This window comes from Gadus chalcogrammus, chromosome 21 (genome assembly GCF_026213295.1).
Source record: "Gadus chalcogrammus isolate NIFS_2021 chromosome 21, NIFS_Gcha_1.0, whole genome shotgun sequence".
Lineage (NCBI taxonomy): Eukaryota > Metazoa > Chordata > Actinopteri > Gadiformes > Gadidae > Gadus > Gadus chalcogrammus.
In genome coordinates, this window is record NC_079432.1 from 2,464,015 (window position 1) to 2,479,852 (window position 15,838).

Here is a 15,838-nt window from a genome sequence, read left to right on the forward strand (position 1 = left end):
CATAACATAACATAATATAACCTTGTGTAACTCAATGTAACATAACCTGGCTTAACGTAACCTTCCATAGCGTAAACTAATCGAACATAAAATAGCGCGACATGAGGAACATCGTGTAACATAAGATAATGTAGCATTACATAGCGTAACATAACGCTGCACAATTAACCTGACTTAGCACAGCATAACGTAGAGTAATCTAGCGTAACGTAGTTTAACGTAGGGTAACCTTATGTAACATAGCGTAACGTAGAGTAATCTAGCCTAACGTAGCTTAACGAAGCGTAACCTAGCGTAACCTAGCGTAATCTAGCGTAACGTAGCCTGTCCCTCCCTCCAGGTGCAGCGGTTCGCCCGGGGGAGGAGCGTGAGGAAGAGGAGGGAGCGGCTGAAGGCGGAGGGCCGCGCCCAGTCCGTCCCAAGGGACCAGATGCTACCTAGCAAGGTTAGCATCTAAGGCTAACTACTGTCACCACAGCTCAACCGAATCAGAGATAGCCAGGAGAGGCAATGGTTAAATACTGCTACATCTACTCAATGATTAGCTCGAGCTATCAGCCGACAACGTTTCATAGTATTTAACCCTAACCCTAGCCCTGAACGATCCCACGATCCAATAGGACAGCGCCTCGGCTGCAGACACCCACAGCAGCGACCTGGTTGGCTGGAAGGACGCAGAGCCCGCCCAATCGAACACCAGGAGGTCCATCAACAGGAAGCAAAAGGAGAAGGTGAATGAGTGATTCATTCATAAGAGTTAACCATTAATCCTGGACTTACTAGACCCCAACCTGACTACTATGGTCTGGGAAATGTGTTGAGCGTGTACAGTATATTGTGTAGCTTGTATGTTCTGTAGCTCGTATGTGTGTAGCTGGTCTGTTGTGTAGTTGTATTTTCAGAGTGCGAGTTGTGTGGCATGTGTTGATTTGTAGTGTTAGCGTAGCGTGTTTGAGTCTGACTCCGGTTTGTTCGGGTTCCAGCTGTTGTGTTTGAGTCTCACTCCGGTTTGTTCCGGTTCCAGCCCTCGCTGTCGGACCCCCCCCGCCGTCTGGAGACGCGTCTCGGGGAGTCGGCCCAGCGGAGGCGGAGCAAACAGCAGGGGGGCTCCCCTCATTCGCCGCTGCCCCCCCACAACTATAAAGCCTACCAGCTGTACACGCTGTACCGCGGCCGCGACGGCAAGGTCATGCAGGTATGGTCAAGGTCATACTGGTAGGGTCAAGGTCATACAGATGGGGTCAAAGGCACGCAGGTAGGGGGCAGCGAGCGAGGGATATGCAACAAGGGCCAGGGGAAACAGGGGAGGGGGAAAACGGAAACTGAGCCACAGCTAGGACGGAACTGGGCGCTACTTCCTGTCTGGCGTTGACCTCCGCCCCGGTACTTCCTGCATGCCAAGGCCCCTCTGAACGGCTGCCGCTGCGAGCCGCTGATCAACAAGCTGGAGAACCAGCTGGAGGCGACCAAGGAGGAGGTGAGGACGGAGATCCAGACGGTGCAGGAGCTCATGAACACCAAGCTGGGCCAGATGGAGAGAACCAGCCAGCAGCAGGTACACAGCTAGAGACACACACAGGTACACAACTAGAGACACACACAGGTACACAACTGGAGGCACAGCCAGCAGCAGGTACACAACTAGAGACACACACAGGTACACAACTAGAGCCAGCAGCAGGTACACAACTAGAGACAAACGCACAACACACATGCACAACTAGAGACAACAGACCCACAACAGATACATGGCTAGATCCAGGCACACAACACTACACTCTTAACCCTGAAACAAACAATGGACCATAAAATACACCCTGACCTTTGACCCCTGACCCTTGACCCGTGTCCTGTATTGGTCCTCAGAACCGAGCGCTGGACAAGCTGACGGTGGAGCGCGTGGCGGCGGAGAGGTCAGAGTGCATCCAGAGGATCGAACAGCGGGCCCAGCAGGAGAAACAGGAGGCCACCAAGAGACAGGTGGGAGCCACTGGGTCATCTACTGTCTAACCCCTACCTGTTCCTTAATGACCCGTCTGTACTGTCTAACCCCTACCTGCTCCTCAATGACCTGTCTCTGTACTGTCTAACCCCTACCTGCTCCTTAATGACCTGTCTTACTGTCTAACCCCTACCTGCTCCTTCATGACCTGTCTTACTGTCTAACCCCTACCTGCTCCTCAATGACATGTCTCTGTACTGTCTAACCCCTACCTGCTCCTTAATGACCTGTCAGTACTGTCTATCCCCTACTGCTCCTCAATGACATGTCTCTGTACTGTCTAACCCCTACCTGCTCCTTAATGACCTGTCTGTACTGTCTATCCCCTACTGCTCCTCAATGACATGTCTCTGTACTGTCTAACCCCTACCTGCTCCTTAATGACCTGTCTCTGTACTGTCTAACCCCTACCTGCTCCTTAATGACCCGTCTCTGTACTGTCTAACCCCTACCTGCTCCTTAACGACCTGTCTCTGTACTGTCTAACCCCTACCTGCTCCTTAATGACCTGACTCTGTACTGTCTAACCCCTACCTGCTCCTTAATGACCTGTCTCTGTACTGTCCAACCCCTACCTGCTCCTTAATGACCTGTCTCTGTACCGTCTAACCCCTACCTGCTCCTTAATGACCTGTCTCTGGACTGTCTAACCCCTACCTGCTCCTTAATGACCTGTCTCTGTACTGTCTAACCCCTACCTGCTCCTTAACGACCTGTCTCTGTACTGTCTAACCCCAGGGGTCAGTGGTGGGGGAGCTGAAGAGCTGGTGTCTCTCTAAGCTCCACCTGATGGAGCTCCGGCTTGGGGGGGACCAGCGCTCCCCGACCCCCCTGCGCCGCTCCACCTCCCTGACGGAGGGGCTGACCCTGACCCCCAGCCCGGGCCCCCGGGATCCTGAGGACCCGGAGCGCGCTCCAGGGGCCGGCGGGGCCCCCAGCCACTACTTTGTGGTCCACGCCGACAGCTCCCCAGGTACCTGACTAACCAGAGCCCGCTAGGACCCCTGAAGTCTCGCTACGACCCCCCAGGACCAGCTATGACCCCCTACGACCCCCCAGGACCAGCTATGACCCCCTACGACCCCCGAGGACCACTTTATCTTCGGTTTATCGGTTTATTCAAAACATAATGGAACGGATGTCCGCTAAAAATGGGATTTCTGACTACAAATCAGTTCATAATGAACGTGCAATGTCGTCATACTCTTAATACGTCCATGGTCTACTGCTAATCCGATTTTGAAACACTTCTACAAACTTTCTATCGACATGTTCAATTAGTGTTTAATCTAAGTAATGCAATGCTAATGCAGCTCTGCTCCACTAGAGGGAGAGAAGCAGCGTGACGCGGCCGTGAGTCCCGTGGTGCGACCGAAGGAGCGGCCGGCAGCGCCCTCTGCTGACCTCCGCAGGCCGCAGCCGGGACTGCAGGACGTGGAGGCCACGGAGGACGGAGCAGGCAGGAGGGGAGGTACTTATAGCACAGAGACAAACAATAAACAAACGTGTATAGAACATAAACATGGTTACGGGTCTCTAAATCAGCGTTTTGAGGCAGAAGAAGTAAAGTAAGGCCAAACCTTTCTTCACCATTCACCATTCCAACTCATAACCTTGATTCTTATTCGCTAATTGACTGATTAACAATCCTCACCCAGTCACTCGTTAAACACCGCGGTTAACTTCAGGACAGCAGAGACCAAAGAGAGAACCGGGTCAGTCTGGACCGGTTCAGTCTGGACCGGGTCGGGACTGAACCGGGTCTTCGTGTTCCCCCAGAAGGGGGGTCCCAGGGCTGGAGGAGGCGTGGGGGGGGCAGCAGGGCCAGCAGCCTCTCCCCCACCACGGAGCGCCGCTTCAGCACCAGACCGGACCGTCGGGACCCGGACCGCCGGGATCCAGACCGCCGGGACCCCGACCGCCTCGGCCGGGACCACAAGACCAAGACCCACAGGAGGACCTCCCACGGCAGGACCAGGTCCAAGGGCGCCGCGTCGGGACCCCCCTCCGCCCCGGGACCCGGCCCCAGAGACCTGCAGACCCTGGAGGTGTTTGGGGCCCCGGGCGGCGGCGGCGGGGCCCCCGGCGGCGACGGCGGGCCCCCGGGCTGGGAGCAGGAGCGGGAGGGGATGCACGCGCTGGAGGTGAGCCAGCTGTTCTTCGAGGCGGTGTCGGGCCAGATGGAGCGCTGGTACGAGAGGAAGGTGGAGGAGGCGCGGCGGCTGGGCGACCGGCGGGCGGAGGCCGACCGCGCCGCGCTCACGGAGCGCATCGGCGTCCTGGAGGACGAGCTCAGGCTGCTACGGACGCCCGGGGGCGGGGAGCAGGGGTAGCACGCTAGCGCTGGCTCACACACTCTGTTAGGGCTTGGCATTGATGTTGACACACACACACACACACACACACACACACACACACACACACACACACACACACACACACACACACACACACACACACACACACACACACACACACACACACACACACACACACACACACACACACACACACGACGTGTGAGAGTAAAACTGCAGTAAAGGCCACACCCTTGTTCTCAGTCTCTGATTGGAGGACTTCGCTGCAGGCGGGCTCACTTTGCCATTGAAGCTCCCAGGAGGGCCAATCAGAACTCCCCAGAGGCGGTGCCTCTTCTCACTAAATCCTGGACCACACGTGTGTGAACTTAGTAGTTCTGGCGGGCTCTGAGCCCAGCCCGACGGCGGGCTCTGAGCCCAGCCCGACGGCGGGAACGTGTTGCCGGGGGCTGCGATCCAGAAGGTTCCCACCAGGGGCAGCTGTTGTAGGTAGTGGGTCCATATACCGGCTCCTCTTGGTAGTTTTCCGGCAGCTTCAACCAGGTTCTATTGTTCATCTTATCAAGGGCAATAAAGATGGAGAGGGAAGCTCGCTCTTCCACACACACCGCATCCTGTATCCTAGTAACACCGTGCCCTTTCATACATACAGGATGTCCTGAACACACACTCTGTTACATACAGGATGTCTGTTACATAGTTAGATTCAGGATGTGTTACACACACTGTTACATACAAGAGATCTGGAACACACACTGTTACATAAAGGATGTGTTAGTGTTAAGGATGTCTGGAACACACTGTTACATGCAGGCTGTCTGGAACACAGCTGGTAAGTTTAGCTGCTCCTCCAGATGTGGAATCTGCCAAGATAAGATCATTAAGATTAATAAAAAGATTATTGATGCTGGAGGTCTTCGTTAAATAAAACCCTTTACCAGTCCTGAGAAAACATAAGCTCAGCTCTGAATGAGGATTTAAATTAAGTTTTATTTGATCATACATTAACACATTGCCGATAATGCAAGCGTGATAACATGTTTACACAGTGGTTAGTAGTGGATTAAGAAAGTAAGATTAACCCGTCAGTGATGTTGACTATACCTTGAAAAGAGAGGAGCCTGGGAAACACTTTCCTCCACTGTCTCTCCAACAGTAAGATGTACGACGATGATAAAAAAGCTAAACTGCAAGGAATGTCCGCCTGTAATTAACTTAACAGTGACCATTTCTCTTTCTCTTTACACTTCTTTGCCTTATAATTAAATTAAGAAGACGTCTCTCACACACGCACACATTCCAAGACCAACTCCAAACTCCTCCCAACACCAGAGAATCAGAAGTCCAAAAGAAGAGCCCATTAAATATGTATCTCCATTCTTGTACATTTCTGTGTAACCTTAACTGTTGTTTCTATCAATACTCTGCTGTACATAATGTGTGTGAATTCAGTCTGTGTACTTTGTGAGAAAATGAACTCAACAGTCCTGCCTTTCTGGTTTCTTTTTAATCAACATCAAACATTCATAAGTCAAGGCTGAAGTCCCAGATCTGATTCAGTCGGACGGTTCTCGGTTCAGCCCAGTTCTCCTGAAGCTCCTCTTAAGAAATCGGAATAATCCCACTGGTTCCAAACTGTGGACCTGGGACCCAAACCGGCCCCCAAAGTGCTCCCTGGGGGGGTCCCCCGGACAGATGTGAAAACTTAGTTTCACTTTCACAAAAATAAGCTCAGAACCCGGTCTTCATCTGGAGGAGAAGACTGTCTGGGTCATCGGGTTCTGTTTGGCTGCCATTAGCTCCTCAAGAGTTTCTCTGGTCCGTCTCTTCCTCCATTCTCACTCTGAATGAGCCCCCCGCCCCCCCCAATGATGTCATGTCCCAGTTCTCCCATCAAGTTCGCGTCCAGCAGGCTCAGTAAAGCCACAACATCACCTGGGGTCCCCATCACCAGACCCCCCCCCCCCCCCGTGATCTGGACCTGAAGCCAACAGGATGTTAGCGGCTCGCGGCGGCCTGCTAGCTCCTGGCTAGCGCCAGAGAGGTCTGGAGCTCTCCCAGGTGGTCGCTGGCCTGCATGACCATCATCCGGATGGCGTCCTGCGAGGGTCAAACAAGGGAAAATGGCCGTGTTTACAATATTTGTATGATCTCATACTCTTTGAATCAAGCAGTTGCTGGATTGTCGTTAATCAAAAGTGTGGAACAATAACTGATCAGAATAAAACAATCGACAGCTTAAGCTAAATATTTAATTTATATTAAATAAAAGTTAGGAAAAGGATGACATGGCCACAATCAAGTTATTATTCAGACAAAAGAGAAGCAAAGGCGACTCTATGTAAACAAGTATGAGACCAATATAGTGTGTAGCAGGTCAAACAGCGCAGCCGCCCGCAGCTCACCGGGTTGGTGGCGGTCTTGTTCCTCTGGAACTCGTCCCGGGCCCAGGACCGCAGGTAGCTCTGGTCCGCCGGGTCAGGGACCTCCCGGATGGTCCTCAGCAGGCTCCGGTACAGACCCAGGACCCGCTGCCTCTGGAGGAACTGTCAGAGGGGCAAAGCAGTCACCTGGAGATCAGTTCTCCAGAAGGTCCGCGTTTCATTCGACTGGTCTAACTTACTGAAGATAGTCCGGCTCAGACTGTATGATAGTTCTGATTTAACCGCGTTGTCAGGTTTCGTTATATACAACCTTATTACTTAAACCTATGATCTTTAAAGGGTAATATTAAGCGAAATCGTGGTAAATGGCTTCACACTAAACGTTACATCATCATGGACGAGTTAAGACCCTGAGCAGACCCCTGCTTTTCAGGACCTCCGCGGTGAACAACCATCGCATACTCACAGGACATGCATACCGAGTGTTGTTTAGGTTTGAACCTACCTGTTTTAGAGTCAATGTGACAGCAGGTAACCTTGAGCCAGACATGCTTCTGGTGACATGAGAGCTGAGATGTTGTGATGGAGAGAAGAAGCGGCCCGTTAAGAAGTGGAGACGCTGTGGCCCCCTGGCGGCCGGGAGACGCGCTGCGGCCGGTTGTCACTTCTGTGACCTCACTTCACGTCACCAAGATTCCTTCGACCCAAACTTTTATATGGGTGTGATGTGACACACACGTTATTTTAACCAAACAAACAGTTACTAATACCAACGACTGCAGTTATATTGTGAGTAGTGTATGTTGCTCATGGCTACAAAATCATTAGCTAGTCAGTTTGTATATTTGACCAATGTCAGCGATCTCCCCAAACTGTGTGCACATTTCAGGGGACCCAGTGACCCCAAGATCTGAAACACTGCTGTGGTAGTTTTTCAGACATGGTTACGGGTCTCTAACCCCCCTTCCCCCAGAACTGTGAAGAAGGTGTATTTTCACGATCAAACGTGCCATGGCATGGTTTATTAGTTGGGTGGGCATGAAGAAACGACCTGATAAATATAACAGACATATCCATACATGTAATGTCCACGTTACAAAACACATGTGTGATCAAACATTTCTCAACGCACACTGAAAACACATTTTAAACCAAACCGACGACGGCGGGGAGCTCCGAGCCGTCCTACCGGGGTCTCACACCGGTCGGTCGTCCGACGGCAACAGCAGATATGTGGAGCTAAAACCACCGCCCAAAACCGGTTTAAGAGTTCATATCAAAAGTGAAGTCCGCGCCCCTGTGCTTCAAAGTGCATCAGAACCGCCTTTCTAAAAACGCTGAACGCCACAGATCAATGTGCGTGGACAGTTGGTGGGACGGGGTTCCTTTTTGCGAAGGCACACCATTTCAGAGTTCCTGTTGGTCCGTGAAGACCCGATATTAACATGCTACCTTTCTCGACACCTTACCGTCTGCCTCCCGACGTTTAAAACCAACGCTCACTGCCGGCCGTACGCCAGCTGTTCAGGACGAGGGGGAGTGGCTCGATGGCGGCGCTAACACTGACTGGTCCACACCGCTGGCGGCGGGGGTACGGGGGGGGGGGTCATGTTGGGTACCGGGGGGGGGGTCATGGTGGGTATGGGGGGGGGGGGGTCATGGTACAAGAGGAACGGAGGTATTCACAGACACACGCCGGAGAACCGACGTCTCCCTCGTTTCATCGGGACGTGCAAGTTCAAGCAATCCTGGCTTTTTTTTTCTCTTTTCTTTTTCTACAAAAGAAACTTCGGGATTTCCCCCCGAAGACAAGGACAGCACAGCAAAGGTCGCTAACAAACTCTACGGTCTAATAGAATCAGTCAAAATTATAATAAAAAATAAAGGCACATGTACAGCGGTAAATCCGTCTTTTTCCCGAGCCCAGAGTCCCTCTCGTTTCGTCTGCGTCCGTGTTATTTGTCGGTAGTTTGTCGTCCGGGGGACGGTTGTGCAGTTGGTTTCCCGCCCCCTCCCGGCTCCTCCCTCTGCCTTCTGATTGGTCTACTGGTCGGTGGCGGTGACGAGCTCGAACCACTGGCGCAGCGCGTCGCTGAGCGTCTCGGGCAGCGCGTTGACGTCCCGGAGGATGACGTAGAAGGGGAAGGGGAACTCCTCCATGTAGGAGCGGATCTCTGGCAGCTCCCCCGGGCCCTTGAAGATGGGCACCTTGATGTCCAGGATGGAGTCCTGCAGGGGACACACTTCATCAGAGCCTGGCAGCTTGGCGCGGTTATGGGTTCAGACCCTGGCAGAGTGTTAGGGTGTTATGGGTTCAGACCCTGGCAGTGTGGCGGGGTTATGGGTTCAGACCCTGGCAGTGTGGCGGGGTTATGGGTTCACTGGACCTTAAGGTGATCATCACCGATGCCATCCCCCAGGTTCTTCATTTAATAGGGTTTGACCCGTGAAATGTATTTCTATTTCTTCTATTGATTATTTTTCAATTGAAAAGTTACCAGTTGTAACTCTCAGTAACTCTGCCAAAAATAATGATTCTCCATCTGATTGAAATGCAAATGAGAGGTCAGCTCCATGTCTCTAAAGTGGGAGAGGTTTAGGGGGGGGGGGGGGGGGGTCGTTGGTTCCTACCCTGGAGTTGGGGTTGTCGAGCACGACGAAGATGACGAAGACGTTGGCCCCCCGGGCGGCCTGCACGGCGCTGGTCACCCGTTCCTTCCCCTCCAGGAAGAGGCCGCGCCCGTCAGACACGATGATCAGCAGCTGGGCCGTCTCTGGAGGTCAGAGGTCACAGGGTCAGAGGGTCAGAGGATGAAGCGGTCTGTAGTTTCAGTGGTCGAGGGTGAAATCTCTCAACCACCGTTTTCAAGTTTACCTTTTTGAAAAATAACTATTAGAACCAATGCACTCAAAAGCAGCTTTAGGCTGAAATCCATCAAATCGCCCAAAGCGTTCAGTCCATGGCGTTCTAAAGCCTTCCTCTCTCTCTTGGAGAGCTCTATGGTCTCTCTAACTGTCTCCCTGCAGCTTGTCTCGGCCCGTCCTCACGGGGCCGATGGGCCCCGCCCGGCTTATCTGATCCAGGGCCCTCACAGAGGGGGGTCCCAGAGGGGGGTATTTACATGGCAAAGCCCGTCTGTGTGGGGGAGATGTTTGGCCCGGGTCCAGGGAGGTGGGTCTTGTTTGTTGGGGGGTAAGACCGGACCCAGGGCGACCTACAGTCCCTCACAGGGGAACCCGATCCCTCCGGCTCCTCAATGAGCCTCTGTGTCCGTCGGGGAGCGACCGAGCGCTCGCCTGAACTCTAGCTCAGGTTATAGTCAACATGGACCGTGGACTGACTGGAGAGAGACGGGGGACTTAAGAGTGAACATAAGGCTGGAGCGGACAGAAGAGTGAACATACGAGTGCACAAAAGTGTGAACAAAAGTGTTAACAAAATAGAAAAAAAAATAGTGAACGGGGGAGTGAAAATAATAGTGAACACAAAAGTGAACACAAGAGTGAACAAAATAGTGAGGAGGAGCCTGTACCTGAGTTGGTGATTCCCGGGCCGTGTTGCCGGGCGCCCACAAACATTTTGGCGGAACTCTCCAGGAACTGCCGGAGAGAGAAAACAGGTTGGTGAGTTTTCTGAATGCGTTGACTGTTCTCATGGTGTGGATTTCGTCATGGTTACGGTCGGCGTCGGGGTCACACTGTCATGTGGTGTCAGTGGCATCTCTGCCGTCACGGTAACACCTTTTTTTTTGTTGCATTTTTTCCGGTACCGTGGGTACACAGTTCTGTTGTCATGGTTACGGTGTGAGTTACTTGAAGGGGGCAGAACGCTGTCTGACCAGAGCTCTGAGGGTCAGGGGTCAGAGGTCAAACCCACCTGGGCGATGCGGGTCTTCTTCTGCTTGAACTGGCAGAGGCGGAGGATCCGGGCTCCGGACTCGTCGCTGAACTGCTGCTGGAACGGGTGGAGGAGCTGCACCGTCTCCCCGAAGCTGGAGAACACAACAACACCACCACCTCGTCAGGAGGAGGACCTCAGAGAACCTCCTGGAGAACCCTCTACAGGGGGTCCAGGGACACAACCGCAGGGAACCCTTTGGCTCACGGGCGTCCAGAACCTTCTAGAACCTCCCGGTCCAGAACCTTCTAGAACCTCAAGGTCCAGAACCTTCTAGAACCTTGTGGTCCAGAACCTTCTAGAACCTCAAGGTCCAGAACCTTCTAGAACCTCGAGGTCCAGAACCTTCTAGAACCTGGTGGGGGGGGGGGGGTCTCACCTGCACACCGACACCTGGCCGACCTCCAGCAGGGTCAGGGCGTTGATGATGACCGACAGCGACTCGAACGCCAGCTGGAAGGAACACACGCCGTCCGTTAAGCAGCTTCAGGTGTACAGCATTATGTACAGTATTATCTAGTATTATATTCACTATTATCTACAGTATTATCTACAGAATTACCTACACAGTACTATATACAGTATTACCACTGTGATATTGTACCGAGGGCAGAGGGCTAAAACCTCTTATAACATCTCTTAAATTAAACATTGAAATGAAATTCAGACCGTAATGGAGAACAGTAACACCTGATCCTCATCTGGACCCTTAATGCTAGCCATCTGACTGCTAGCCATCTGACTGCTAGCCATCTGACTGCTAGCCATCTGACTGCTAGCCATCTGACTGCTAGCCATCTGAATGCTAGCCGCCTGACTGCTAACAATATGAATGCTAGCCATCTGACTGCTAACAATATGACTGCTAGCCATTCATCCAACCGCTAGCTAGCAATCTGAATGCTAGCTCGCCATCTGAATGCTAGCCATCTGACAGGGGTCGAGCTCAGAGGAGGTCATGCTAGCAGCGCCAGGCTAGCCGCGTACCTGTTTGGAGTGGTTGTCCACCATGCTGGAGGAGTCGTCGATGGCCAGGCAGATCTGGTACTCCCTCTTGCTGGGCTTGGTTCTCCGGAGCCAGATCTTGTCCTTGCGGAACTGACTGGCGATGTAAGGGATGACCTTCCTCATGTTCAGACGCTTACCGGTCCGGTAGTCCCCCCTGTGGAGCGCAGCATTAGAGCAGGGCATCAACTAGTAACCAACTAGTTACCAACCCCCCTGTGGAGACCAGCATTAGAGCAGTAGTATCAACTAGTTACCAACTAGTTACCAACCCCCCTGTGGAGACCAGCATTAGAGCAGTAGTATCAACTAGTTACCAACTAGTTACCAACCCCCCTGTGGAGACCAGCGCAGAATTAGAGCAGTAGTACCAACTAGTTACCAACTAGTAACCAACTAGTGACCAACTAGTTACCAACCCCCCTGTGGAGCGCAGCATTAGAGCAGTAGCATCAACTAGTTACCAACTAGTGACCAACTAGTTACTAACCCCCTTGTGGAGACCAGCATTAGAGCAGGGCATCAACTAGTTATCAACTAGTTACTAACCCCCTTGCGGAGACCAGCGCAGCATTAGAGCAGGAGCATCAACTAGTTACCAACTAGTTACCAACCCCCCTGTGGAGACCAGCATTAGAGCAGGAGCATCAACTAGTTACCAACTAGTAACCAACTAGTTACCAACCCCCCTGTGGAGACCAGCGCAGCATTAGAGCAGTAGTATCAACTAGTTACCAACTAGTTACCAACTAGTTACCAACCCCCCTGAGGAGACCAGCGCAGCATTAGAGCAGTAGTATCAACTAGTTACCAACTAGTGACCAACTAGTGACCAACTAGTAACCAACTAGTAACCAACTAGTTACCAACCCCCCTGTGGAGACCAGCGCAGCATTAGAGCAGTAGTATCAACTAGTCACCAACTAGTGACCAACTAGTTACCAACCCCCCTGTGGAGACCAGCATTAGAGCAGTAGTATCAACTAGTTACCAACTAGTAACCAACTAGTAACCAACCCCCCTGTGGAGACCAGCGCAGCATTAGAGCAGGAGCATCAACTAGTGACCAACTAGTGACCAACTAGTTACCAACCCCCCTGTGGAGACCAGCGCAGCATTAGAGCAGTAGTATCAACTAGTTACCAACTAGTGACCAACTAGTTACCAACTAGTTGCAAACCCCCCTGTTGAGAGCAGCGCAGCATTAGAGCAGGAACATCAACTAGTTACCATCTAGTTACCAACTAGTTACAACCCCCCCTGGGGAGGACTAGATCAGATCACCCATCTCTTAATTCATGTCCCTTGTGGAGCAGGAGATGAGATTGAGATCACATCATTTAGTAAATAAAGTACAAACAATAAAAACAAAATAAATATCGATAAGACTACTTTGCTGCCATGTCCCCTTTGAAGATGCTGGTCAGGTCAGAGGGTAGGGGTTAGGTCAAAGATGGAACCATTAGGGATGAGGTCAACATCAGACCCCAGGCTGGCTCTGGGGTCAGCTGTCAGGGTTAGGAGGGGTACTGAGGTCCGGGGGGTGGTAGGGTCATGGGTTAGGGTCATGGGTTAGGGGCCAGGGTACTGCGGTACAGGGCTGGTAGGGTCATGGGTTAGGGTCAGGGTACTGAGTTCCAGGGGTGAGAGGTAGGTTCATGGGTTAGGGTCAGGGGTCAGGGTCAGGGTACTGACTTGAGCTTGGCGGCCTGGGTTGGCTCCAGGATCATGCGGAGCTGCTCACAGAGCTGCTGGGCCAGACCGGAGGTCAGGGTCTGGTACTGGTGCCACATGGAGGCCGCCGCACGCTCCTACACACACACACACACACACACACACACACACACACACACACACACACACACACACACACACACACACACACACACACACACACACACACACACACACACACACACACACACACACACACACATTAGCATAACCGTGCACGTGGGCTCGATGGAGGCCACCAGGTTGGAGGGGGCCCCCAGCTACATCTGGTGGGGCTGGGGGCCCCCAGTAGGAGTTTAACTGGTAACCCAGGCGGTGATAATGCCTACATGTGGGTGGTGTCACTGGGTACTGTGGGTGGTGTCACTGGGGTACTGTGGGTGGGGTCACTAGGGTACTGTGGGTGGTGTCACTGGGGTACTGTGGGTGGGGTCACTAGGGTACTGTGGGTGGGGTCACTAGGGTACTGTGGGGGGTGCAGTAGGGTACTGTGGGGGGTGCAGTAGGGTGCAGCGGGGGGTGCAGTAGGGTGCAGTTGGGGGTGCAATAGGGGCTCTCTAAGGCTAACCTCTTCTTGGGGCCCCGGGGCCTGTCGCTGCCACGCCTCCAGCTGCAGCTCCATCTCCCTCCGCACCTCCTCGGGGTCCTCCTGCCGTTTCTATGGAAACAGAGACAGAGACAGAGACACAGAGACAGAGACACAGAGACAGAGACAGAGACACAGAGACAGAGACAGAGACAGAGAGCGAGAGCGAGAGCGAGAGAGAGAGAGAGAGAGAGAGAGAGAGCGAGAGCGAGCGAGCGAGAGAGACAGAGACAGAGACAGAGAGAGAGAGAGAGAGAGACAGTTAACAGTGCATCACCATGACTACCTAATAAAGTGTACAACTTTTAAAACGTAAAACTTTTTTGAAACAACAGTTTTAACAGTCACTAAGGAGCGGGGGGGGGGGTCAGGGGGGGGGGTCAGGGGACGTCTTGCTCAAGGACGGCCGCTGACATTGGTATCAAACCCACACCCTTTGCATCCGATTGGTTTGTGTCAAAGTTTATGACTCGAGTGTGAGTGAGTCAGTATGTGTGTGTGTGTATACGTGCTTGTGTGTAGATGTGTGTGTGTCGGTACGTGCGTGTGAGTACGTGTACGTGTGCGTGTGTGTGTGTGTGTGTACTTGTGTGTGTGTGTGTGTGTACTTGTGTGTGCGTGTGTGTGTGTACGTGCAAAGTCGTGCATTTACGTGTTTGTACGTGCATGTACGTGTGTGTGTGTGTGCGTGCGTGCGTGCGTACCTCAGTGATCTCCATCAGCAGCTCTGGGGCGGTGTGGATGGTGGACTCGGTGGTGCGTTCGCGCTGCTCCTCCTCCTCCTCATCTCTGCCGTCCTTCATCTCCTCCTCTCCCTCCTCTTCCTGCCTCCTCTTCAGCTCCACCTCCCCGCTGTCCAGCCCTGACGGAGGGGGGGCGGGTGGAGGTTAATACACACACACATCAATACATACACACATCACACGCACACAAACGCACACCAACACGCAACCCTCAGCCTGCTGGTCTGTGAGTGATGTAGTGATGAAGACGTAGTGATGAAGACGTAGTGATGAAGATGTAGTGATGAAGATGTGTTGATGAAGACGTAGTTATGAAGACGTAGTAATGAAGATGTAGTGATGAAGATGTAGTGATGAAGATGTGGTGATGAAGATGTGATGATGAAGATGTGGTGATGAAGATGTAGTGATGAAGATGTGGTGATGAAGATGTAGTGATGAAGATGTGGTGCTGAATGATGAAGACGCCCCACCCTTCTTGGAGCTCTTGGTGGAGTCCAGCTGCTCCGGCTTCAGCTCCTGGTCCTCTGAGGCCTTCAGCTGCTCCTCCTGCTCCTCCGTATCCATGGCAACGTCCTCCTCCTCCTCGCGGTCCTGGTCCTGCTGGGGGCCGGCGGGTTTCTGCTGCTCGGCGCTCGCCACGTCTGAAACCCAACGCACAGCGGGGAGCGCGGCGCTAGCGTTAGCATAGCCCAGTGAACGTCCTCACAGGATCATCAGAGCATCATTCAACCCCCTGGCCCAGCGTCTACGATGAGATGTCAGCGAGCTACAACGGCCGGCTAGCATCAACAGTTAGCGTGCGACAACGGCTGGCTAGCATCAACAGTTAGCGAGTAACAACGGCTGGCTAGCATCAACAGTTAGTGATCCTCAACGGCTGGCTAGCATCAACAGTTAGCGTGCGACAACGGCTGGCTAGCATCAAGAGTTAGTGAGTAACAACGGCTGGCTAGCATCAACAGTTAGCGATCCTCAACGGCTGGCTAGCATCAACAGTTAGCGATCCTCAACGGCAGGCTAGCATCAACAGTTAGCGAGCGACAACGGCTGGCTAGCATCAACAGTTAGCGATCCTCAACGGCTGGCTAGCATCAACAGTTAGCGAGCGACAACGGCTGGCTAGCATCAACAGTTAGCGAGCGACAACGGCTGGCTAGCATCAACA

The 15,838-nt window shown here is 52.8% G+C and overlaps 3 protein-coding genes across 3 annotated transcripts in view; 1 reads left to right on the forward strand and 2 right to left on the reverse strand.

The window, feature by feature from the left end:
• ankrd6b (ankyrin repeat domain 6b) overlaps window positions 1-6,275 on the forward strand; it is a 19,457-nt gene extending 13,182 nt beyond the window's left edge. The window contains exons 10-18 of the mRNA XM_056581851.1: window positions 341-445; window positions 621-731; window positions 1,025-1,195; window positions 1,403-1,555; window positions 1,867-1,980; window positions 2,741-2,975; window positions 3,330-3,473; window positions 3,561-3,565; window positions 3,691-6,275. Of these exons, the coding sequence (XP_056437826.1) occupies window positions 341-445; window positions 621-731; window positions 1,025-1,195; window positions 1,403-1,555; window positions 1,867-1,980; window positions 2,741-2,975; window positions 3,330-3,473; window positions 3,561-3,565; window positions 3,691-4,335 (1,683 nt within the window). The 3' untranslated portion in view covers window positions 4,336-6,275. The remainder of the gene's footprint in view (window positions 1-340; window positions 446-620; window positions 732-1,024; window positions 1,196-1,402; window positions 1,556-1,866; window positions 1,981-2,740; window positions 2,976-3,329; window positions 3,474-3,560; window positions 3,566-3,690) is intronic.
• Window positions 5,220-7,381, reverse strand: lyrm2 (LYR motif containing 2). The gene is made up of 3 exons (XM_056580637.1): window positions 7,210-7,381; window positions 6,726-6,866; window positions 5,220-6,420 (listed from the first exon to the last, which is right to left on the reverse strand). The coding sequence occupies exons 1-3, from the start codon at window positions 7,252-7,254 to the stop codon at window positions 6,340-6,342; spliced, it is 267 nt and encodes an 88-aa protein (XP_056436612.1). The 5' UTR covers window positions 7,255-7,381; the 3' UTR covers window positions 5,220-6,339.
• Window positions 7,382-8,361: 980 nt separating this feature from the next.
• mdn1 (midasin AAA ATPase 1) overlaps window positions 8,362-15,838 on the reverse strand; it is a 68,036-nt gene continuing 60,559 nt past the window's right edge. Inside the window, exons 93-102 of the mRNA XM_056580616.1 lie at window positions 15,144-15,314; window positions 14,632-14,789; window positions 13,910-13,999; window positions 13,303-13,418; window positions 11,590-11,764; window positions 10,982-11,055; window positions 10,582-10,696; window positions 10,238-10,304; window positions 9,336-9,478; window positions 8,362-8,933 (exon numbers count right to left, since the gene is read on the reverse strand). Coding sequence (XP_056436591.1) covers window positions 8,748-8,933; window positions 9,336-9,478; window positions 10,238-10,304; window positions 10,582-10,696; window positions 10,982-11,055; window positions 11,590-11,764; window positions 13,303-13,418; window positions 13,910-13,999; window positions 14,632-14,789; window positions 15,144-15,314 — 1,295 coding nt within the window. The 3' untranslated portion in view covers window positions 8,362-8,747. The remainder of the gene's footprint in view (window positions 8,934-9,335; window positions 9,479-10,237; window positions 10,305-10,581; window positions 10,697-10,981; window positions 11,056-11,589; window positions 11,765-13,302; window positions 13,419-13,909; window positions 14,000-14,631; window positions 14,790-15,143; window positions 15,315-15,838) is intronic.